This window comes from Equus quagga, chromosome 3 (assembly GCF_021613505.1).
Source record: "Equus quagga isolate Etosha38 chromosome 3, UCLA_HA_Equagga_1.0, whole genome shotgun sequence".
Classification (NCBI taxonomy): domain Eukaryota; kingdom Metazoa; phylum Chordata; class Mammalia; order Perissodactyla; family Equidae; genus Equus; species Equus quagga.
This window is the reverse complement of record NC_060269.1, coordinates 49,430,108-49,454,894: the sequence shown is the minus strand read 5'-3', so window position 1 is coordinate 49,454,894 and position 24,787 is coordinate 49,430,108. Positions and strand designations below refer to the sequence as shown.

Genomic DNA, 24,787 nt, shown 5'->3' with positions numbered 1-24,787 from the left:
TGCATACAGTATTCAGATGTGACGCTACTGTTAAAGCAGGTTGGAATTAGGATGCAAGAGGGTTTTTTTGACCCAGGAAAATATGCATTGACAGTGGGCTGTCAGTAGAACTGGGCTTGCCTTATGGTACAATAGAGATTCCACGGAGAAACTTCTCTTTTTCTTTACTGCCATCCAAAGGAATAGTTTAGAAAGATAACTACACATACATACACACACACACACACACACACACACACACTCTCACACACACATAATGAAAGATAGTAAGACAGTTGGGAAAGAGATGGAGGCACTTCTTAAATCAAAGTCCATTATCCCTCACTGATGGGCATTTATATAGTCCCCTGTTGTAACAAATACACAAAGTTCCACAATGATGATACTAATTTAAATTTCATGAAAGCAGGAGTCTTGGCTATCTTGTTCTCTGGCACCTAGAAAATATCTGATATGTTGTGATGCTTCAATAATTAGCTCCTGAAGGAAAGCATCTACTACTCAATCAAGCTAGAAACAAAAATCTGCTAATAACTTCCTGCATTACCATGGGCAAATCAGTTCAGTTCTCTGGGCCTCAGTTTCTTTATCTAGAAAATGAGGGGGTAAAATCTGGTCTTTTTAAATGTCTGCTAGTATTCCCTGTCTCTACGATTCTGCGTAGTGCATAGGCTCTTGCTCCTAAACTGCAAGGCCATGATCATTTCAGGCACAAAGATTGACAACCGGCCTGTGTAGACCCCACACGTGCTGGGGATAGTCCCTGAAGAGGAAGGAAGAGAGGCACACAACAGAAATAAACGTGAGAAATGGGCTTCTGGGGAAGAACATCACGGATGGCAGTGGCAATTCTGAGTCCTAGACAAGGGCTTAAATCTATAGAGACGAGGGAATATGCCATCTTATGAAATATAATCCAATTATTCTTTCTGTTTTCTTAAAGTCACAGTCCATAATTAAGGTTCCCATGATCCAGCACCATAGATTTTCCACTGGTTCAACTGTGCCTGAAGCAGTAATATACTGATATCTCTTCTAGAGGGTATGATATAATATTTTTCAACATAACCTTCAAGAGAAAACAGACAACCAACTCTTGGTTAAATATTTTAAAAGAAACTTTGTTTAAATGCATCTATTAATTAAATCTTTAAGAAATTTGTATTTTTACATGACAGCATATTAAGCAACCCAGATTTGGCTGGGTTTTTTCTTTTGGCAAGAGGGAGGGAGGTGGAATTATTTTCACTCTTGTGAAAAAATATTAGAGACTACAGCTCCTCTCTAATATATTTCTGTAAATTTTTATTTCCTCGGGGGAGTAATTCTTAAACTTGAGCGTACATAAAAATCACTTGGGGTGCTTATTAAGAATGCATATTTCCAGGTCCCGCCCCCTAGATATGGCTCTGGGACACAGCCTAGGAATTTGCCATTTTAACTGTTACCATGGCAATTCCAGTGCAGGTGTGCCTAAGTACCACAGAGTATATCTCCCCTCTAGACAGACCTTTAAAATAAGCATTTGTCCATTTTTTCTTTTTTTCCACTCAAATCATCTTCATGTGTGGTATCTTTGCACCCTCTAGTGGATGATTTTACTCAGCAAATTTTTTCCCTATAGTGTATCACAAATACCTTGCTCAAAAGGATTTTAGGAACTCCCATCTCTCATGACCTCCTTGACAGGAGACAATTAGAGATCAGGAAAACGTTCATAAGAAAGGTTGATAAATATAACATCAGATTCATGTATACTTAGATATACATATAGTATGTAATATACATATATTTTATAGAGAGACAATTTTAATCTTGGTAAGGTTGATTGAATATAATATAGCTAATCTGGTTTATAAAAATATTTTAGCTCCTTTGGATTTACTGGTCACAATATTTTTTGACTATTAATACCTGTAAGGCTGGTATTCTCACACACCAGTTTTCCATAAACTCCTTTGAGCACATCCATACAGTAACTTAGATCTTCCTGATTGCTCCCTTCTGGGCATCTCTTAGTACCTGATGGCTCCTCTGACACCTCTTCACGTTGGCTCCTAAGATCCACAGTTCTTTTCAAGATTCTGAAAGATTTGGGTGTTTGTTTTGCACCTCATGGCTTCTGTCTCTCTGAAAAACTTTGCTTGCTGGTACTAATACTTCAAGGGTCACAAGTTCAGCGGCCCACTCTAAGCAGGTAATATAAATGAGTAGAGTGGGCAGGGTATAAACCAAAGAGAGTGGTCGGGGCTAAGGCAAACTGAGGTTCTTACATTTCAAGGAATTCAAGATGATAATTTTTTAAAGCACACTATGGGCCTAATAAAACATCTGTGAACTGTATGAAACTTTGTTTCATTAACCAGTTAGGGACCCCTGGTTTACTTGAGGACTTACCATGTGCTATCCAACTAGCAATATACGAGAATGTATCATTACCCCAATTTTACCCATCAGGAAACTAGGGCTTAAGGAGGTAGGTTATTTGCCCCCAGTCAGACGGTTGAGATGTCCTGCCCGGGGGTCTAATCCAGGTCTGATTGAGCCAGTCTACTCCAGTCTGTGTGCCCAGTCACTTCCCTTCATTGCCTCCCTGAGCATGTGGCTTCTGGCCTGTTCCACCTGACCGCTGCATTGTGCTCCTCTCCTCACCCATCCCCCAGCCTCCCTGCTCCTTCCCCAGGTCTCCCGTCTTCCCCTGGCTCTTTCCAACATCTTCTATGTTCTCTTGGCCTCTGATTCTACTGGTGTGTTTGCATTTGGACGATATCTCATCCGGTAATTGACACCTCTCCACATCAGCCCTGAGTCACAATTCTTAGTAACTTATTCCTCACGTTGTCAACTAGTGTGACAATCATATCAATATAATTTATTTCTACTACTATTGCTTTTAAATAAGTGCACCTTTTCCTAGAACTTTAAAATGGTATTTCAATGATGCTTGGATTTTTGTGATAAGTTGAATTTGCCCTGAATTTACACCTCTACTTTTCTACTCAACTGGGCTGTTCCAAGAACTCTTATAAACACTGTAAAATAATGGGAGCTCTTCTAAAACATTATGATGTCAGCTGGCCTCAAAAAAATTTTGAAAAGCAATATTCGTCTTCTATCAAAATCCAAGTTAATTACCTTTTGAGGAAAAAGAGCCATTTCTTTTACATATCCATTCTCAGGTAGCTTCTTGAGTTTTGCAATCACTAAAATAGAATAGCAGCCCTGGGGCATGTTTCTGGACCTTTCTGATCAGGCTACCTTTCACGTTCTCCATTACTCAGGGAAGATATAATTAAAAACAAATATCCACCTTAATGCTTTCAGTTTATTTGAAATGTTTGAATCCCTTTAACCTTTTGTGAAAACTGTCACCCAGAACAGTATTTCTTTGGGAAGCCTTAACATAACATTTTGAATTCAGCTTCCAGACAAAAAGAATGAAAACTTCCTGGGGCATATATTGCAATCTGTGATTTTTTTTTTCAATCCTAACAGAAAAGCAGCTATCATTGTACAGTCTTTTAAATGATTCTACCTAGTATATGCACAATAACTCATCCATTTAGTCTTCTATTTATTCAAATAGTTAACCAAACAGATTTATTTCCCTGCTATGAGAGTCCATATTCAGAAAAATGTATTTGTACTTGGAAAACAGATGGGGGTGGAGGGTCTAGCTGCCTTAATTCCCTGTGAACAAATCCCAGCTCATCCCTTCTTCATCCTTCGGTGATGTTATCAACATGATGCTTTGATCTAGAAGGTAAAGACAATCCAAGTCTAAATGGATGTAGTGCTGCAAGCTCTAAGTTATGATAATCTTTTATGGAATTATTTTTAAGTGCCTGATACTGTTCTGCACTTATGCATTCACTCTCTTAAACTTGACCCTGTAAAGTAGGTGCTGTTCTTATCACCATTTTATAGATAAGGAAATGGAAGGATAGAGAATTAAAATAACTCACCCAAGGTCACACAGTACTTCGCGGTAGAGTCAGAATTTGAACCCAGAACCTTCATTTTTAACAAGTACCCCTTGGATCACAGATAGAGTACACTGTGAAAATGCGTAATTCATTCCTCAGTGATGGATTCAGCAAGACCTGAGTGTATATATTGGGAACTAGCTCTCCAGAGGACTCTGTTAGACAGCCAGGGCTGAAAACTACTTCTAATTATGAAGCACTCCCAGAATTGAATAATTTTTATTATTACTCCCCTCCATGTTCAGGTGATCCCCTTTCTCAGTGGCTCTGAATGTCAAAGGAGACAGACTGAGAGGGAACAAAATGAAGCCATTGATTTCAGGTTCCCAGGTATTCCTCTTCTTTATGGGAAAGTTTATAAACCATTCGTCAGTCAGACTGCCAATTGCTTACAGTGTTATCTTACCCTAACTGGGTATCAGAGATATCTTTACACCAACCTGGGTATCAGTGACTTCTTCCCCCAACTCCAAATCAACATGCACTCGAACTGTCGCAAGATGATAGTTGTCAATCCTCCGCTGAAATTTCAGTTCGTCGGACACAACGCCCCTTCCTCACTGTTCCTGCTTGTGATTTCTCTGGTTGGAGGCCCTGACCCCTGCTGCAGTGTAAGACCATCTCCTCTTGTCCTGTTGTCAAGAGAAAGAGAAGGGCTGCATTCAACCAAAAATGTATAATGTCCCTCCACATTGGACCATCCATGAACGATGCCAAATAAATATTTTCACTGGACCAAAAGTAGAAGGAGAACTAAGGGAAAAAAAGATTTTTCCAGGAGATTACAGGAGATTCAGAGCATTTGTGGATATAATGTTTGAGGTTTTGACTCTTAGTAAGAAAGCCAGGAGCTCCGTCTACATGGTTACTTATAATTCTGTTAAGAGACAGGTTTGCATAGCGTATATTTTCGGACTTGTGTCCAAAAGTGAGCGTGTTAACCAATCAGTGAACTTAACCGACTGCCCATCATCTACATCTCAACCTGGCTGTCTTGTTTCCTACTCAGCATCAGTTTTGTAGCAAATGTCACCAAAAGCCTGCAGAGGTTACATTGTTCCTTCCAATGTTCTCTCATCCATTTTTAAGAGGGAAATTATTTACCGTAGGCATATCTCTGAACTTGGGGGTTCATCACGGTCTCAAGAGTTACACCTCAGAAATGTTGAGTCTCTTGTTTGTCTCCCAAAGAATTTGAAATTATAACCAATAAAATTAGATTTTAATATGCTCTCATGTACCTAAACACTAATTTGAAAAGTGAAATAAAAAATAAAACAGTTTGTTTTAGTGATTTATGAGTTAACTCCAAACAACTTTATTTTATTTCAAACAAATTCACTGATTTTGTGATTTTTCACTCAACGTGAAATATTTACATCACAGCCAGGTAACCAAACTGGTTTGCTGATTTCCCTTTCCTGGAACTAATTAGTTGATGACAAGGAGTAACACGTGTTATTTCTAATCTAGACTCCGTTGAGGTCACCCTACAGCTCTGCCAAGTGTCATTCGTTGGGCAGGTGCTTCTCGAATTTTAGCGCGCATCAGAATCACCTGAGGGTTTATTAAAACACAGATTGTAGGGCCCTGTCTCCAGAGTTTCTGATTCAGTAAGTCTGGTGTGGGGCCCAAAGTATTTCATTTCTAATGTTAGAAGATAAACTGAATCACAATAACATTTTTAAGAGTTTATTTGAGCAAAAATCCATTCCATTCAGGCTGCGCCAAACCGGAAGTGGTTAGGAGTGCTCCACCCACAGGAACCAGGGGAAAGACACAGAGAGAAAGCGCAGAAGCAAAGCAAGGGGCTCATTTGATGGGTATTGCTTAAAGCCTAGTTGGCTCCTTGCGAATGGTTGTCCTTAGCATTTTGACTTCATAACCTTGAGACATTTACGGGCTTAGACTTGGCTTTGCTTACATGGGCTGCATGACGTGGAGCCACCTCAGCCTAATGGTCTCCTTCTTTAATTAAACACCAACAAGTCCCAAGGTGATGCTGATGCCCCTGGGGTAACGTTCAGAGACACTGTCCCAGATCAACGAGCCCTCTAGAAAGACCACGAATACTCTAAAGCCCCACAACGTTTGCAAGGTTTACATACTATCTTCTGGCACAACGTATCTTACACTTGTAGCTAACACAATAAACTTTGAATTTGCTGTTTCCAGGTATCATTTTCACTCATATGTGGTAAAACCCTCTACCAGGATCAGAACGTTTTAAACAGCTAAAATGTGGTTTTGCATTTATGCTGCGTTGACGAAATAACCAGAAAAAGCCTGTGCAGCTGGCTGGCTGGGAGCTCTGGGGTGTTGTCCGGCTGTATCTGAAAAATGCTGTTGGTACTAGCTGCTGTTTGGGCCTGGCGCCACCTGGTGGCGGTTGTTTGCTTTATCACTATATAGATTTGCTCATAGTTCTGGTTCCTATGGCTGTTAGAGAGTTGGAAAATGTAGTGGGACCGTGTCAAGGAAGAAAAGGAAATGGATTTAGTAAAGCAGGCCCTACCTCGTGTATTTTGATATTGCACAAATAAACTGCCTTTATTCTTCACTGGTACAAAGCATTCTTATTAGGCAGCATTTTTGAATTTATATTTTAAGACAGAATATGAATACAGGACAAGTAATTCAAATTAGAAAACCTACACAATTTGATTTAGCTACAGCAAATGGAAAATTTTGCAGAAACAATATTTTCATCAATTTAAACTCCAATTTGGAAGTCTTTCCAGAAAAATTCTAGTCGTATATTTCTGAGTAACAGAGTTCAGTTCTTTCAGTTTCAACAAGGGACCAAAGGCCAGGAACAGTAAAACAGATATCAAAGACCCAGAGATTGTAGAACAGTAAAGCGAGGTCCAAGACCACCTATGAGGAGGTGCTAAGATTTTGTGAAACTGGTTTTGCCCACCTTAGCTCATCCCCCAGTTTGAAGATGTGAAAGTGAACTTGAAGACCCATGGGGGCAGATGGGAGAGTTGGCAGTGTAAAGAGTTGTTGACTGAGGGGCCAGCCGGGTGGTGCAGCGGTTAAGTGCACACATTCTGCTTTGGCCGCCCGGGGTTCGCTGGTCCGGATCTGGGGTGCGGACATGGCACCGCTTCGCAAGCCATGCTGTGGTAGGCGTGCCACATATAAAGTAGAGGAAGATGGGCATGGATGTTAGCTCAGGGCTAATCTTCCTCAAAAAAAAAAAAAAAAGTTGTCAAAAGCCTGGTGGTGCACTGCGGTGCATCTTTCCCCTGCCCCTTGGGGAAGGGAAAGAGAATCGCTGTCTTATCATTTCCACCAGCTTCATTGAGACCACTTGTGTCGCTTTCACATGGACATTTGACTCAGGCCTGAATAATCTAAAGAGAAAGGCAGTGGCCCTGCGGCCCTGCAGGTGGCGAGGCACAAGTCAGGCTGCTCCCCTGGCAGAGAGCTGCGCTTCCTCAGTGATGGAGCGGGGTCCAGATTTTCTGTGTGCCCTGTGGGCAAAGCCAACAGAGTCATCTCAAAAGTGGAGCGTGATAATTTGCATCTCTAACAAGTGCCACTGCTGCTGCTGAGCAGGGGACCACTCTGAGCACCCAGCGGGGCTCTCCTCCCTAACATCCCCCCCTGGAGGCGTCACAGCGGTAAACTGTGTACACGTGGTCATGTGGGCATAACCCACAACATTGTTTATAAAACTGGGCAGGGAAGCACAGATGCTGTGTGTATTTGGGCAAATTATCAGTTTCCTATTCCAAAATCTTTTGTGAACTGGTACTGAATTTCAGCATTCCAGATATTAAATTAAGGCCTTTTCATGACAGCTTTGTTAAAAGAAGATTTCTATCCTTGCTTTCTCAATTCATTCCCCACTGTGAAGCCTTGCAAAACTTATTCAAACTTTGTATGTAAACCTGAATATACAGGGTATAACGAACATTTTATAAGACGTTGATTTCTGCTGGTACCTTGTGTTGAATATGGTATGCAGTAATGTGATCATTCGGAAGAGGGCGCTGTGGCATTACATTTACTTGTGCGCTGGCTAGTGAATTTCTGAACGGTCTCTATAAGCAGAGTGGGAAGCTTTAATGGTCCCTTTACACTTCTCCTTAAAATGCTACTGAGGTTAGGAAACAAAAACCTCAGAGCTTCTATTGTCTGGAACAGAAGGAGTCTTGACAAATGATTTGGTACATCTCTGTCAGCCCCACTGATATTTTTCTACTTGAGCCTCATTAATTTTGAAGAATATATTCCAGCCATTTCATCAAACTGCTCCTTAGATTTAAGAAGTCCCCATTTTTAAGGGTTTTTTTTTAAAGCTGATTTTATATTTGAGGGTTGATTTGGTATGAATATTTTGTTACTGAAGATATTCTCATCCACTTAGAACATTTAGGAGATTTGAACATTTTGTAAAGCTGCTTTTCTGCACCATCTTGTACTTTTTATTTGGTCATATGAAGATTGAGGTAATTCAAGAAATATTTATTATATCAGAAAATACGGTTGCCAAATGATAATATTCTATTCTATAATTATACAGGCTATTCAGATTAACGTTACAATAAATCAATAACAAAATGAAATTTTAAAAATCAGTTTTTCACAGATATGCTGTGAAGTGTTGATAAAAGCCAAGAAACACATGCCAAATTAAATTCAAATCTTCGCAATTCAATATTGAGTACTTAAAAATAGAGTCTAAGTTGAAGCAACTGTTTTTCCCCTAGCCTGCATTACTAAGATCTCTCCATTACGTACATGGAACAATATATAAAATATAGTTTGATGAAAAAGAAAGTACAGGATGAAGTATGAATTGTTAATTCACTCTAACAGACCCCTATAAGGAAAACCATGTGCTGACTGACCAGGAAGAGAACAGGAATGGATGGTGTTTGTAAATAAAACATCTTTTTCTCAAAAATGTTTAAGAAGCTTTCTTGAGCATCAAGGTCAGGCTTTAAGTATTGTGTTCTCCTACAGAGGAAATTATAGGATGCTAATTGGCAGACGGGAAGGGAAGTTAGGAAGTATCTCTTTGGTTCTTTCATCAGGAAGTACATCTGACAGCAAGTAGCCAAATCCTGAGAAATAATGGCTTAATTAGAGGGGGCTCTATGTTCCTCCCCTATAGGAGGTGAGCTGATGCTGACTGGGCTCAGGTCTCTCCAATTCTCGAGACTTTCTTTGAGGTTGCAAGATGACTGTTGGCACTCTTACCATTAATTATGAATTCCAGGTAGCAAAGAAGAGAAAATGAAGGAAAGAAAGAAGGGGCAATTCCTGCGTCAGGAAGGCAAAAATTCGGTATCCCAGTAGACAGCCGCTCACATCTCATTGGTGGAAAACAGGCAGTGTCCCCCTCTGCCAAGGAAGGTTGGAAGAGAGCTTTTTGCTGGGCGCAATGCCCGGCTTCATAGAATTAGTCTGGCTAGTAAAGGAAGAAGAGAAGAATGGCGTCCTCTTCCCAAACCTCTTTGTTACAACCTCTGCCACAATCTGCTCTTATGACGATGAGGCAACTGGGCACAGAGAGGTTAAGCGACTTCACCCATGTCTCAAAGCCTGTGCCAGAGCCAGGACTTTATGTAACATAATGTGTGCCCTTTTGTTCTCCACTGAATTGTGTGTGGAATTATATGTGTGGGGGTGGGGTGGGGAAGGAGTGGGGTCTTCTGAAGTTCTAAAGATTTTGCTTTAGCAAAAGCATAATAGTGTAAAGAATGTAAAGGATCATGGATTATGGAAAGCTTGGTACATCAATTCACCTCGCAGAAGATTACAGTGATTTGATTCTCCTATCAAAATAATACAAAGAAAAATAGACACAATTCCTAACACAGAAATGAAGTGATACTCGAGCTTTCAAGGCATTCAAATACCCTTTGAGAGTCTATTTCTTCAAAGTAAATAACGGACACTTTCCCGCATACAAACCTTAGCTTACAACTATAAAAATTGTGGTCCTATTCCTCTCCCAGAATGAGGGAACAGCCCTCAACTTTCTGAGGAGTGTGACTAAGGGACAATGATTGTGACTGCAGTGGCAGCAGCAAATCAAGACTGCTCTAATAGGAGCTTCTGCCAATTTTCTCCCATGGCCCACAGGGTAAAATGTGTTTTCTAGGAGATCAGTTGTGAGCAGATGTTGATTTTCTCTCATAGCTGTCATTCAGCCATTCAAATACTTGTTAAATGCATACATTCGAGAATACAACACTATGTCAGGTTATCTATTAATCTAAGAAGAGATTACTTGTTGCTGCTTATAACCTAGTACCACTAAGAAGTGATACACCGAAACCTGAAAGGAAGTATCTTCAAAAAATTGTACAGTATTAAAACTCTCTCATTCATGTTAAAGATGAGGAAACCACAGGCCGGCAACACATAAATGACTTGATTTAATCCATTTAGAGAAAATTATTGAAGGAAATTATTGTTTTCATTTTAATATAGATTTGTTATATAACTCTGCAGGTTTGAATTTCATATCTTCCCGAACATGAAGACTTCTTTGAATATAATAGTGTCATCTGAAATTGCAAATGTTTGATGTTTCCCTTTCATTCGTGATCTGTTTGGGATATTAAAGGGGAGTGAAATTTCCTGGCTAGAAACTCAGTTTTGTGTGATTCATTTATGATTGCAGTGGGAGAAACTACAGATGACCACGAGCGAAAGAAGGAAAATATTCTGCTCTGTCACATTCCATGTAATCGCCATCACTTGTGTGGTTTGGTCCTTGTATGTATTAATAGATCGGACCGCGGAGGAAATAAAGCAAGGCAATGACAATGGTAAGAGCACATCTTTTTTTCTTTTTTGAATTCTATGACGATATCCAGCGGTGGGTTGGGAAGTTGTTTCCCAGTTTAGGTCTCTATGTTTGATACACTAGCAAAACCCAGTATTGGCAGCTGAGTCCTCCCAATTATGTTACTGATTAATACTGTGACTATCAAGCATTGACCAAAGGGGATCCTAAGCTGAGATGTGAGATTTATCAAGTCCATGTGAACCTAAGTAGAGAGGAGTAGATAGATGTCACACAGCACTTGTCTAGCTTTTCAGGAACTAAATAAGGATCACAGATTCTGCCTGATGTGAAAAGGCAAACAGTTGTAAAAATGGAAGGTTTTTCACTTTATTTAATTCACTCTAATCATTGCTTCTTTTAAAACATGAGTAAGTGACACCCTATTAAAGAATGTGCTATAGTTTACTAGTCAGTACTACATAATTTGATAGAGTGGATTAACATTAACACTATGGTTTGAAATTTTAGCCATGCTACGTTGGATTGTAAAGGATGGTGTGAAGTCTACAAAGAAAGATGTTTAAACTCATTAAGGTATATTCTAACATTTAAAATGGATAGGTCGTTTAAAACACAAGCAAAAATAGGAAGCCCAATGGCTATAAAATATCGTTTAGCTTAACTGCTGAAGGTACCCAGCCTGTTTATCATTGAGCTCTACCAGCTTTAGCATACAACTGGCAGAACAGTGAGAAATAATCCCCTAACCACTCCTCTCCCCTGTAAAAAAAATAATAATAATAATTAAATCACTGGAAAATTTGAAAGGAAAAATTGTTCAGAGGATAACGTTGTAAATTTGCAGTTATGAAAAATGTTTATGTGCCCCCTCAAAAACAGAAGAAAATGAAAGAAAGAAAAAGGTGAGAGGAAGTGAGGGAAAGAAGGTAAAGACTTTCAAAGGGAAGGGTCTGTTCCGTATTTCTTTGCCGGCGTTCGTGAAAACAGAAGGGAAGGCTGTTCCATTCTCACGCTCGCCCTCGTGGTGGCAGCAGTGAGCCCCGCATGTGCTCGCCTGGGCGTTCTGGAAGCAGAACGGGACTGAGCGCATAAAAGGCACTGTGAGGACTCTCCAGATGCACTGTGGCCATGGATTATGTAGTTCAAGTGGAAGGTGGGGAGGAGAGATGGTGACAGAGCTGCGGATCCCCCTGCCCTATTCTGAAAGAATGAAAGCGCTGCCGTTAGAAAAACAGGTAGGGAGGGGCTTTGATAGTTTTTTGGTTCAGTTAACTCATCTATAAAAAATTTGTCAAACCACATTGTTTACAACTACATTATGCCTTGTTTTTGAGATGCTGGATTAAGAAACGTGTATTACATTCCTATTAAATAAGTTCCTTGAGGATAGGAACTTTTTTTTTTTAATCTATGTCCCCTATAGATATAGGTACTAGCCCAAGCCAAGTAACAGAAAGTGGGCCATAAACTCTGCAATCACGTATGCATGGAAAAACAGAGGCACCCCCCACATCCCCACCTTACTACACCCAACCTAAGACCTTAGGACTCAAGTCTTTTCCTAGCAATTAAGGGCAGACCTGATAGGTAGAGACAATATTTTCAGATGACTAACCTAGAGTTCAGTATTTGAGAATCATAAATTCGTCCCAATGCAGCCTCGCCCTCTCCCAGTGGCCACCCTGACTTGGCCCAGCTGTGCTCGACTGCAGGGTTCTCGTTCTCTGGCCACGTGTGAGGGGAAGATTAAGGGCACCTCTTCTAGACAGAACAAGAAGCAGCAATCTCATATCCTCCAAATGCAGACAGGCCAGAACAACTCATATTCATTTTTCTCGATCGCTTTTGAAACATCTGAGTCAACAGTGATCATTTATCCTACAATGAACATGGCTGTCTCAACTTCAGCCACCAGTCTCTCCAGAACCCAAGAAATCCATGGCCCAATACTTCCATCCTTCCATTTATCTCTTATTCTCCCTGCTCATTCTCTAGTCTCCTTGGATATTCTTATGTCTTCAGTTGTCATTTCTATGCTGATAACTCCCTAAATTTATCTCCAGCTCATACTGCATTCCAACTCATGTGTCTGCCTGCCTCCTGAACTTCTCCATTTAAAGCTTTTCCAGGCAACCTAAACTCAATGTGTCCAAGCTCAGAATTTACTACCACTTCCTACTCTAACACCTGTGGGAAAGGCATTACTAACAACCAGGAACCAAACCCAGATATCACCTTTAATTCCTGATCTCCTCCCACTCCGTCACTTCCACCTTAATTGCCAAATCCTATTTGTTCTGTCTCATATGCCTCTGGAATCTGTCTGTTTCTCTCTTTCCCCGCTGACACCATGCATGTGCAAACTATCATATCTTTTACTTGAAAACTGCAACAGCTTCTTAACTAGACTTTCTCCAGTTCTGCCCACCTTCAACCCATACTCAATAATGTAATTACAGCAAATTTACAAAAACACGAATATGATCATGTCCTATCCCCACTTAGCCATTACTCTTAAAATACACCCTAAAGTCTGTAATGGGACTGTGCAGCCCACTGTGACCTTGCTGTAGCCAATTACGCTGAACATTGTTCAGCCCCCCAAATCTACTTCTCAGCTTTTTTCTCTATGTGAAACATTTCCTCCCAGCTTCTCTTGTCCACCACACACTCACTTAAACACTCGCGTAATCTCACATACCTCCCTGACCCCTACTCAGCCTTTGCAGTTTACCTGAAACATCACTCCCTCTGGGAAACTTAGTTAAGCTCCCTGAATTAGGATAATTATTGCTACTACAGTGGTTCTCGAATGTGGTCCCTGGACCAGCAGTAGCATCACCTGGACACTTGTTAGAGATGCAAATTCTTGACCTCTCCCAACTCTCGACCTAGTAATCAGAAATGCTGAGGGTGGAGCCAAGCAATTTGTGCTTAAGAAGCCTACAGGTGACTCTGATGCCCTCTCAGTGTTGGGGACCGTGTGCTCCCATAGCATCCTGCATGTACCCCTGACAGTGGAGTTTCTATGCTACTACAAAGCCTGAGTTTTATCCCCAGAGATTTAGATTTCATTATCCCTTACATGATTCTATCGTGTAGTCATGTTGAAAAGCTCTGCCCTACCATGAGACTTACCACACGTTATCACAATTGCTCGATTAATTGTCTGCCTCCCCTCGCCAATAGCCTCTGAGCTCAGAGCAGGCCAGGCCATGTCGGTCTTGCTCACCAGCATGTCCCTGGTGCTGAACACTGTGTCTGGGACCTGGCAGCTGGCCTAGTCAATGTTGTAGAAGGAATGATGAAGTGTGAATGCCTCGTACCCAAACTTTTCCACCTTGTATCTCATTTTCTGCATTTTTCTTCAAAAGATTTTTTTCCTTTCTCAGTTCTGGGTAGATGCAGGATTTCAGACCACAGTCTCCCAGTGGACTGTCACTCAGGTCCCTCAGTCAGATTTTCCAACAGAAACGCAAGATAATCAAAGGTCGGCTTCCCACTATATATATCACACTAGGCAGGACCTCTATATTCAGCTCCTGACACTTATATAGTGCGTGACATCTATATATTTCTTCCTAAAATATGTATATAGTCAAGGGTCAGCTTTCTACCATATACTTTCTAAAAATTATTTTCCGTTTCTTAAAGGCCAGTGAAAATGAAATAACTTTTATCGTTGGTGTTCAGAGCTTTTGAATTAGGAAGCAGGCTATTTATCAAGAAGCAGTGCCCGAGGTGCTCTCTGCAGAGCCACTTGCCAAAGGGACAGCTCCTAACTCAGTTCATTTCAAATGGAAGCCACAGTGGCTTTTGTAAAGGGTATCGTCTCTACTTATGTGCAAATTGTATTTGAAATCTGACTTGCCAAAGTACACATCTACAGGTAGTGTGGGCATCTGTAGGAGTTGTTATTATTTTAATCTTCCTTTGGCATTGAGACTGAGTGCTGATCCTGAATTTACTTTAAAAGTTGTTGAAAAAACTGCATAATTTAAAAGTCAAACATTTTACATCCATCTTCAAAACCTTCAAAAATATTTGAAGAGGAACAAATTGTCCTTCTTCAACTAGAATTGAGGTTGAATATAAAACAGCAAAATCTTTTGAACTGTAATAACAGTACGGGAAGGAAACTTCATATGTTTTTAAATGGTTGTTCATTTAGATTAAATATGCATGATGTCCCAGATAGCTCTCTTACCTCACTCTCTTCCTCTCAAGCCTGTGATGACACAAAGAAAAAAAAAAAGTCAAATACATGGTACTTGAAACTTTAACGCCCTAAATCACCCATGATGCCAACTCTAATTTGGCAACAATTGCTCTTCCTGCCTTATCTTTACATATTCTAGAAGAATGCTCCAGTATGCTCTTTGTTTGTTGAAAACAAAACACAAAAATATAGACCGAGAAAACACAACAATTTACACTATCTATTAAAGAGAGTGTAGATGCAGATTTTAACGTTGCCCCAGAACTGTTTAAATGTATACACCACAAGTGACTAGAATGACAAATTGATTTTGTTTGGTGACCCACATATACAATAGAGGAAGATTAGCATAGATGTTAGCTCAGGGCGAATCTTCTTCAGCAAAAAAAAAAAGAAAAAAAAAATACTGCCCTGCAATCTATATAATATTTTCCTTTTCAGCAGTGTTATTTAAACATTCTGTTTGAAAGTAATTTCATGTGCTGTTATTGTTAACAACTCAAATATGATAAGCACTACTTGGGCTAGTTATCAGAAGGCCAGGGTTCTAGTTCTGCCTAGTTCTAGTTCCTGGTCATTGGCTAGTTATTGCGAATAAAATAATCACTCTGAAGTTCAATTTCCTATTTGTAAAACTAAGTTGGACTGAATACTCTCCAAAGGTTCTTTCTGTGATTCATTTTTCAAAGACACCGTGAACTTGACCTGGCATCAGACAAATTGAAACATTGTGTTTATACAAATACTGCACATATTATCATACATTGTTTACTCACAGTGAATATTAGCATTAAAACAAGTTAGGGCAAAGGTTATAAATATGTGAACAAGCTTTTTTAAAAAAATAATTTATCCAAAAGTAACTAGGATGAAAGTAAAGGAGAAAACCACCTCCCCAGTGCCACCCCTCACACATGCCCTTAACAAACACATTTTGTGACACTGCATAACCTAAGCACCCAGCCAAAAATATCCCAGCTTAGCATTGAGATGCTTTTTCTAAATATACATTGTTGCTGCAGCTGTTAAATGAGGCAGGTTCTCTTCTGCTTTTGGGGATTTTAAAAAGCTCTTTAGACACACCCCAGGTGTCTCCAGTCACATGATCTGCTAAATAAGATATGCAGAATACTCTGAGAATTTGAATTTAGAAGCTGGAAGAGACCTCAGACACCACTGTTTTAAAGATAAGGAAATAAGCAATTTGCTTGATCTACAACTATGTTACAAACACCCACCGGGAATCTTGTGGTTTACCCAATTCGACTTAGAAACAGTGAAGCAGGATGTTACAGGTGACCTCCATGTGTGCCCCCAGGGGAGAGGGATGGGGACCCTATTCTATTACCAAGGAAATATATTTCAGAGAAACAGTATCGCTGGAAAGCCACAGTCCAAAAGGGGCCAGTGGATATATCCCAGCTTACAAGCCACTGTCGTGGTGGTCTGAAAGTTTGGCAGAAATATTTCCTGAAAGGTACAATCCACACAGTTACCACTCCAGCATTTCAGGACCTCTTACTTAATTTTTGGGGAGATTTCTCAGCCTTTCCCCATGATGGGAATTACAAGTGCAAGAGGTGCTCACACAGGGTGAGGCTGTGTAGTGCTGGTGGTTGCACTAAATGCTGGTGACCTGGCTGGCAGCTAACTGGCCCTTCTCCTCTCCTGGGTTCTGGAGGTTTTCATTACTCAGGGTCCATGTGGGTCATCCAAAGGTTGAAGTCTAATGATGTTAGAAAGGTCTTAGTTGTCAGCACCAGTGAAAGCTTTGCTCTTAAACTACAAAGCAACCAGCCAAAGATGTGTAGCATTTAAAGCACTCAGATAACAACTACTTAATATTTATAGCACTTTCTCTGTGTCAACAAGTATTCATTTACTCCACCCTAACAACCCTATGAGGCAGCTATTATCAATACCTCCATTTTTAAGTGATGTACCACTTGCCTTTTGCTGTGTAACAAACCATCCCAAAACTTAGTGACTTAAAACTGCAACCGTTTATTTCACTCCCACTTCTGTAGGTCAGTTGGGCATTTCTTCTGGTCTGGGCCAAACTGGCTAGTTTCTGCAGGGTTCACTCAGCATATCAGCTGGCTGCTATACAATCAACAATGGCCTCCTTTACACGTCTGGCAGTGGGCGTGCTATGGCCGGATGGAAGGAGCAACTGAGCTCTGTGTCTTTCAGCATCTAGTCTGTACACCCTGCTTCTTCACACGGCGGTTGCAAGAGCAGCAAGAGACGCAAACTACAATATGTGAACACTGTTGACGTTTCTGCTGTCATATTTTCTGTTGTCCTATTGGCCAGAGCAAGTCCTGTGGCCAAGGCCACCATCAATAAGGGAGGGGATACCCGAGGACATGGTTACGGGGAGGCATAAACCAATTGGGGGCCATTATTACAACAAGCTACCAGAGATGAGAAAACTGAGAGCAAAGAGAATACCAGATAACAGGCCCAACACCTCAAAGAACCGAAATAGCTGCCTGAATTAGGATGGATAAAGATGTCAACAGTGAAGTAGCTGATTCTTAGGAATAAAACCCATAACCCTCAAGAATGAGTGGAGATTTTGCACAGGGGAACAGCCCTTGAGCAGCCATTAACCATAGTAAGGGAAATCCTATTAGGGTTTGGACTGCAAAGAAATTAAATAAAAGTCTGAATCTTTTGGGATGTGGGAGTTTCCTTAGGCAGGAAGGAAGGGGTTTCTGGGATTGAAGATGAGGAGATAGTGGCTGAAAGGAGATGAAAGAGACAGTTGGCTGCAGCGGTCCTGTTTATGGATTAACTCTAGTCTGCGGTTCTGAGAGGAAAATGCCCTTAGATAACCCCAAACTCTCTCTCTTGACCCAATTCCAATAAAGGGGTGAAGACGACATGGGAGATATTTTTATGTGAAAAAATAATTTGCAAATTTTACTCTTTCGTTTTTACCTTTTCATTCAAATTCTATAAATAGTTACTTTTACCTAGTCACCCGTTTCCCTCATTGGCTTGCTAGAAAAATCTTACCAAATTCAGACTCCCAAGAGCCTAGGATGAGCCAAAAGCTCCATCTTCTTTTTTTTGTCTAAAGTGCTTTCATCCACTCTCTAAATTCCCATACAGATTGTGGACTGTTTTTTGTGGTTCTAGTGGCACCACTTTCAGGCAGATGTAGTGTAGCATTTTCATTCATCTATCTCTAATTTGTGAAGTCTTCAATATCATACCGCATGACAAATCTACATACCGTCTTCAGCCTTTCCTGGAGAACCTATTAGCATGTTGATTGCTTTGGGATGGCATGGAAGATACTGTAGCCCTCAAGTACCAGATCACATGCATGCAATTATAGAAAGGAGGCCTGAAAGAATTTAATAATCCTATATTGAGACTGCTTGAGAATTTATTGCCCATTCTTATGGGATTGGCATGACGATATAGAAAGTGAATGAATCAGTTAAATTTATCTATTATGAAGGACAACAGAATATTCCCATTTTCTTAGAAAATGGTAGTGGACAGAATATCTACACCTCCAATTCCTGCCCAAGAATTTCCAAGCAGTATTTCCCATTAATGCTTAGGAGGTAGGGATGGGCAGAGTTTATTCCTACACCTACAGAAACTGCTCAAGAAAGATTCAAAGCACAAAGGCAGAAGTAGAGAGATCCTTGAGCTTCAGAGGAATGAACAGATGGTTGAATTGCCTGAAGTCGGATTTTCCAAATTCCTCTCCCGAACTGGCAAGCAGAGATAACTTTGTGCTATTGGCATTTCCAAGTGCAGGCTCCAGCTTCAAAGGTATATTAGTGAGAAGAAAGAATTCCTTGGGTTACATAAAGGATCCTCAAGGAGCAAAATTTTGTGCCTTCCCTTCTTTACCACACCCCCAGCCCCCACATTGTGTACATTCTTTCTTCTTTACAGAAGCGAGAACTGACCAGTCCAACAAAACAGAGTAGGAAGACAGTTTGCTAGGTCTCAGTAAAAGGAGGTAGACACATCTTACCAATGAAAACATTCTTGAAAAATCCATTTGGCCCCATTTCAGCATTTAGTGTCTGCTTTGCTTCCAGAAGAATAAAGCAAATGTCACTATTACAAAATATGGGTAGGATATTTCTTAGAACTCTATTCAGTGTTATAAGTAAAAGTAAATAAAACTCAAAGGAGAATCAGACACTCATACGGTGGTTTCTAACCAACCCTTCCTGGTCCACCATACTGAGCCATCTGTTATTTTACAGCCTTTCATGAGTGAAGGCAGCTATTGTTCCCCCCCACCAACTTGAGGTCAGCAAGAGGTGGACTCTTGACCATCATATATTAAACATTCATAATTATGTGTGGCATAAATACTGTTGCAGTTACAGAAACTCTTGTGAAAATTTTAAAAACTATTTGTGAAAGAAAGCCAATTTCTAGTTATGGTGATGGAAATTAAGAGAAAATATTGACGTCTAAGAAAGTGATGGTTCTCAGTGACAAAATATAAGATTAATGAAACAAATGACTAAAATCCTAAATCTTATGGATATCTGTACTCAGAAATTCTTTCTCTCTCTGGTGAGATGTGGCAGCTTCTTTTTTTTAATTTTAAAGGAAATGAGGTTGGGGAGGAGGAGCTGTATGTACAATCCCATACGTGTACATATATACTGAAATACACGTATCACTAAATGTATGTAAAGCTGTAGCTAGAAGGAATAAATGTTGCACTAAGTATTAAAAGTCTAACGTCGTATCTGCTAATCATAGTAGGGACTTGATGCTAGGAGGAGAAATAAGATCATTACAGTTGTAGGTGAGAGAATTTCTTCATAGACAATTTTAACAGTACTTTTAGAATATTTGAAAGCAATGAAGTGAATTCAGGTTATAATTCCCACTAGTTTACAATATATTCTTTATCCTTGAAATTTGGCAGGAAAGCACGGTCTTTTGAAGGAGCCATAGGAAAAAATTACCAAATCCATTCGTGACAACTTGGTGGTAACATTCTCTCTTTTTTATTTCAAAGGTGTCCTTGAGTGGCCGTTTTGGACAAAACTGGTTGTGGTGGCCATTGGCTTCACAGGAGGTCTCGTCTTCATGTATGTACAGTGTAAAGTCTACGTTCAGTTGTGGCGCAGGCTGAAGGCCTACAACCGTGTGATCTTTGTGCAAAATTGCCCAGACACCGCCAAAAAACTGGAGAAGAACTTCTCGTGTAATGTAAACACGGACATCAAGGACGCCGTGGTAGTGCCTGTGTTACAGACGGGTACAAATTCGCTGCCATCTGCAGAGGGTGGCCCCCCTGAAGTTATACCAGTGTGATGGAACCAGTTGGGAGGTTCTTCACTGAAGCGTATCTTTCTAGCTCTCAGTCACTACAAATGACAGAAGTGATCCCGAATTATTCACCCTATCTTCTCCTCTTTCTCCTGCTGACTCGTTTTTCCTTACTTTGCTCAAAAAGGAAAGGAGAAAATAAACACCAAATGACCAGGATCCCACGAAGCAGAGTCTAAAGTGTGATATGGAAATGTGAAAAGTTTCCTAGAGAATGATTTCCAAGACAATTAAGAACCAGTGGAGTAGGAACGCTTTTAGGCAATGACAAAAGACTAAAGGACACATGAGTCTTCACAGTCGCAGGGGAAAGTTCAAGAACACAGACTTGAATTGCAATGTGTATTTCTTCTAAGGCCTCGTAATGTTAACTATCTCATCTGGAAATAACGAACATTTGGTTGTAAACTTGAAATTGTTTGCATTATCCCTAGGGCACATCAGAAGCGAACTTGGAGGATGCATATTTTGATATTCATACTTTGAGATTTTTATGGCTACAGTGGAGTCCAGTTGTTTTAACATATGCATGTTTTGAAAATAGATGCAATACACATTTGAAGATATTAATACTTGGAATTATGTTTAAATAATGAACAAAAGATTTTCAGAGATTTTTTTGGGTTTAATTCGCTTTGGTCAATACCCACAGAAGTTGCAATCAACTATCAGTCTATATTTTATCTGGCTCCTCTTAAACAGTGCTGTCCAACAGAAATATAACGTGAGCCCCAAATGCAGGCCACATATGTAAACTTTAAATTTTGTAGTAGCCCCATTAGAAAAAGTAAAAGTAAATAAGTAAAATTAATTTTGATAATATATTTTATTTAACATTATATATCTAAGTTATTTCAATTTGTCAACATAAAAAATTGAGATATTTTACATCTTTTTTTATGAACCAAGTCTTCAAAATCCAGTATGTACTTTATCCTTATGGTATATCTCAATCTGAATTAACCATATTGGATAGTGCAGCCCTAAAATCTGCTTCATTTAACAGTCGAATCATTTCCAAACAGCAGCTTCATACATCCTTTTACTTGAAGTCTCACAAATGTTATTTTACAAAACGCTAAATTAATCAAATTAAATATCCTAGTTGAAGTCTTAAATGAAGATATAATTTCTCAAAAGGTGAAAAAACAAAAGTACAGAAAGATAAAGCAATCTACCTGTGGAAAAGTTCTGAAATTAACTTGTTTGCTACTATGAAGCACTTATGATAGGGAAAAGAAAAATTTAACATTTTTATTAAATCAAGCATGTAACTTTTTTTTAATCCACATGAGGTGTCGCCTTGAAAGATGAGTAGTTATGATCAAGCATTTAGACTCAATTTTAAAAAGCTGATGGTATTTCCCCTGTTCAGCTGGCAAGCAAAAATACTCAACAGATTCTGTGATAAGTAATAACTTGAGTTGTTTAGGTTTGACAGTTGAGTTGATTATTGTGTTGTTTGCATCTTCATGTAAAACTGAAGCGTGAATGATCTACATTAATGATTATAGATATAGTAGGCTGTCAAAGAAAGATGTCTTACATTAAAAAGGTGATTTATTTTTGCTAGCTGTCATATTTATTATCGTGAAGAGGCAACCATGATGGCCATAAGAACCAAAGCATGGGTATCACATTGCACAAATCCGGGTATCACATTGATGCACTTTGTAATTATCAGTGTGCTTGTTCTTCACAGATATTGTAGGTAAAAGGAAAAAGAAAGAATCTTTTAACAAGGAAAAAAGATGACATGAATATTGGTAGTGGCTGACAGTGAGTCCAAATAGTCCCAATTCCTAGAAATAAAGAAAAGGTAAACAATGTCAACTTTGTGTGTGTGTGGTGTGTGTGTGTGTGTATTCATGTATATACACGAGAAAAATGTTAAGGTTTTCAGTAAGTCAGGAAACAAAAGGTTTATAACATCTTTCTTCAAACTTGTTGTAGGGGCACGGAGTAAAGGCATAGGGAAAACAGAGTTGAGGGGACTAAGCTGGACCAAAATTTCTGCACAAATAAGGACATAAGTGGTGTTTAAAACATATGAACCTTAAACAAACTAGACTTTGTATTAACTTCCTCTTATATTTCCAGTTTAAAGGTTTAAGATAAAGACATTCATGGATAACAAAGCTTTGAGTGATTTAACCATGGCACCTCCCCCAAGGATTAATCTTGATTAAATTTTTCTGTTAATTTCCCTAAGCTTTCTACTAACCCATTTTTCTTGTTGTTTATCAATGGCAATGTGTTGTCTACAAACATTACTGGGGGGAAAAATCTAGTCACCAGCCAAAGAAATACTGATTTCTCTTTTGTTTGCTCTGGAAGGAAAAGGATTATTTTCCTTAATTGCCACCAAAAATACTGTTTAAATTCTGTACAAACCTAAGCAAGATAGCTAAGTGCAGAGCGCATTTCACACTGGGAGATGATTGGCTAAAATAAGGCGTCCTTTATTAAGAGCTACACTGAACACTAAGAAAACATGTCTAGAATGAGAAGGAAAGATAAGCATTACTGTATTAACAATACACGATGACATGGTGTTTTAAAACTATACCTTAATTCTCAAAATTAACTTGTATAGGCTTTGACTTTCTTGAAATGAGAATATAATATAGCTTCTTAGCAGGCTAAAAGTCAACAATTAATTCTGCTGTCCTTCTGAGCTCTTTTAAACCTTGAACTCCTGAATTTAAGTCTTTTAAAAAGTTTTCTTATAATAGCTGTTTATGGTTCAAACAATTTGAAATAATTATGTGCATTTAAACCTAATGTTGATTATTTTCTTTTTATATTCTGTGTGGCAATAGTACATTTGCCTTTTCAAGGAAAGGATTTGGCTTTGTGACAACACTTCGTGAACTGGACATAACCTTCAAAAACAAAAACTGCTCTCCAAAAAGACAATTTTTGAAGCATGTTTACCTGCTCAAGTAAGAAATAAAATGCAATGGAAACAAAAGATGGAAACTGAAGAATGAACTTACAGTTCTGCTAAAAACCTGGGCTTTTTATAATCATGAGTCTCTGGTATTATCAATACTATAAACCACAGACATTTATGCTGTTAATTTTTTAAAGAACTGTCACTTTTATTGTATAGGATCAAAGATTAAATTGTAAAGCAATGAAGTTCCAGTATTTTTTTAAAAGGGAAGCCCAAAAGGCAATTAAGCTTAAGCACAAACAAAACAAAACTCAAAACAAAAATGATCCTAACAACCTGGGATATAGCAATGGAGAAATTAAAGGAAAAAGGGTCCATACTGAAGGAGCGTTGAAAAATGCCCCAGGATTCAGTCTCACCCTGAGCTGCTGTTACCTGTGATTAGAGCCCCTAAGAGACGGCCTCGTAGTTACATTTATCTTGTTTTGCAAAGAGTCCTTGGGTACCCCTAAAACATCTATTCTTTGGCTGGAAATTTAGCTCCTTAGAGCAATGACATCACTAACATATTACAGTTGTCATGGGTGAGGTGGGGAAAATTATCCATCCGCCTGACATAGTTTACCTTTCCTTGCCTATGAACATTTTGGAACAAAGCAGAGCTCTTAAAACTTACTATCATTATTGCAGAGGTTATATAATTGTGTAGGACTTACACTTTAATTAAGAAAGATGAAAACCTTTTTTCTTTCCTAAGTCAGCCCAAAGGTGCTATTTTACATATCAATACAGCTGAAAGGAAGTACTGTCATTTTGGGCTGCAGTGTTTCCTCTATGTCTGAAGAAAGCCCATTTTGAAATTGGATATTGCATTAAAACAAACAAGGAAAAACTATTTTAACTGTGTGCAATTTTTGAGACTGAGTATTTGTACTTTTTTGGTTTTACCTAATTCTCTTGCATTAACAATTTACTGTTTTGTGAATAATGTGTACTAAGAAAAATTAAGGAAAAGGAACTAATTATCTGTGAGAGAAAGACTTTGTATATTAAACAAGTGACCCAAACCTTTGTTGTTGTTTCTATACTTTTTGTCTTAACCTACCAGGATTTCTGCAGAATTCTACTGTTACTGCCAAAAGGGTTTCTTCCACTTGCTGCAAATCAAGCCAATAGTCAAGAGGCAAGGTCATTGGAGAGAAAGGGTTTTCTTACAGCTTGCTAGCAAGGTGGAAGATGGGGTGACTAACGCCCAAAAGAACCATCTCAAGGGGGGCACAGAATCTTGAAGCAGTTATATAGGCCAGTGGGTTTTAGGGGAGGGGTTAGGAATGTTAACCCTCTGGTGTTACAGACTGGGAGTCTCCACACCAGATCTTTCAGATGTCATGTATATCAGCACAGAATCTGTGTCCAGGGGTCATCACATTCCTAGGGAACTCAAAAGAACAAAGTTATCTTACCGCATCGGGAAGAGGCCATAAAAATCTACAGAGCATGTATATCTACTGGAAGGTGCATATCCAGCTGGGTGGGTTAATCAGAGGTCATTCAAAGTTACAATATGGTCTCTTTTC

General features: G+C 39.3%; 1 protein-coding gene across 1 annotated transcript in view; it reads left to right on the top strand.

Annotated features, from left to right (window-relative positions):
• MARCHF1 (membrane associated ring-CH-type finger 1) overlaps window positions 1-24,492 on the top strand; it is a 289,583-nt gene extending 265,091 nt beyond the window's left edge. The window contains exons 6-7 of the mRNA XM_046655644.1: window positions 10,633-10,780; window positions 19,998-24,492. Coding sequence (XP_046511600.1) covers window positions 10,633-10,780; window positions 19,998-20,296 — 447 coding nt within the window. The 3' untranslated portion in view covers window positions 20,297-24,492. The remainder of the gene's footprint in view (window positions 1-10,632; window positions 10,781-19,997) is intronic.
• The last annotated feature ends 295 nt before the right edge of the window (window positions 24,493-24,787 follow it).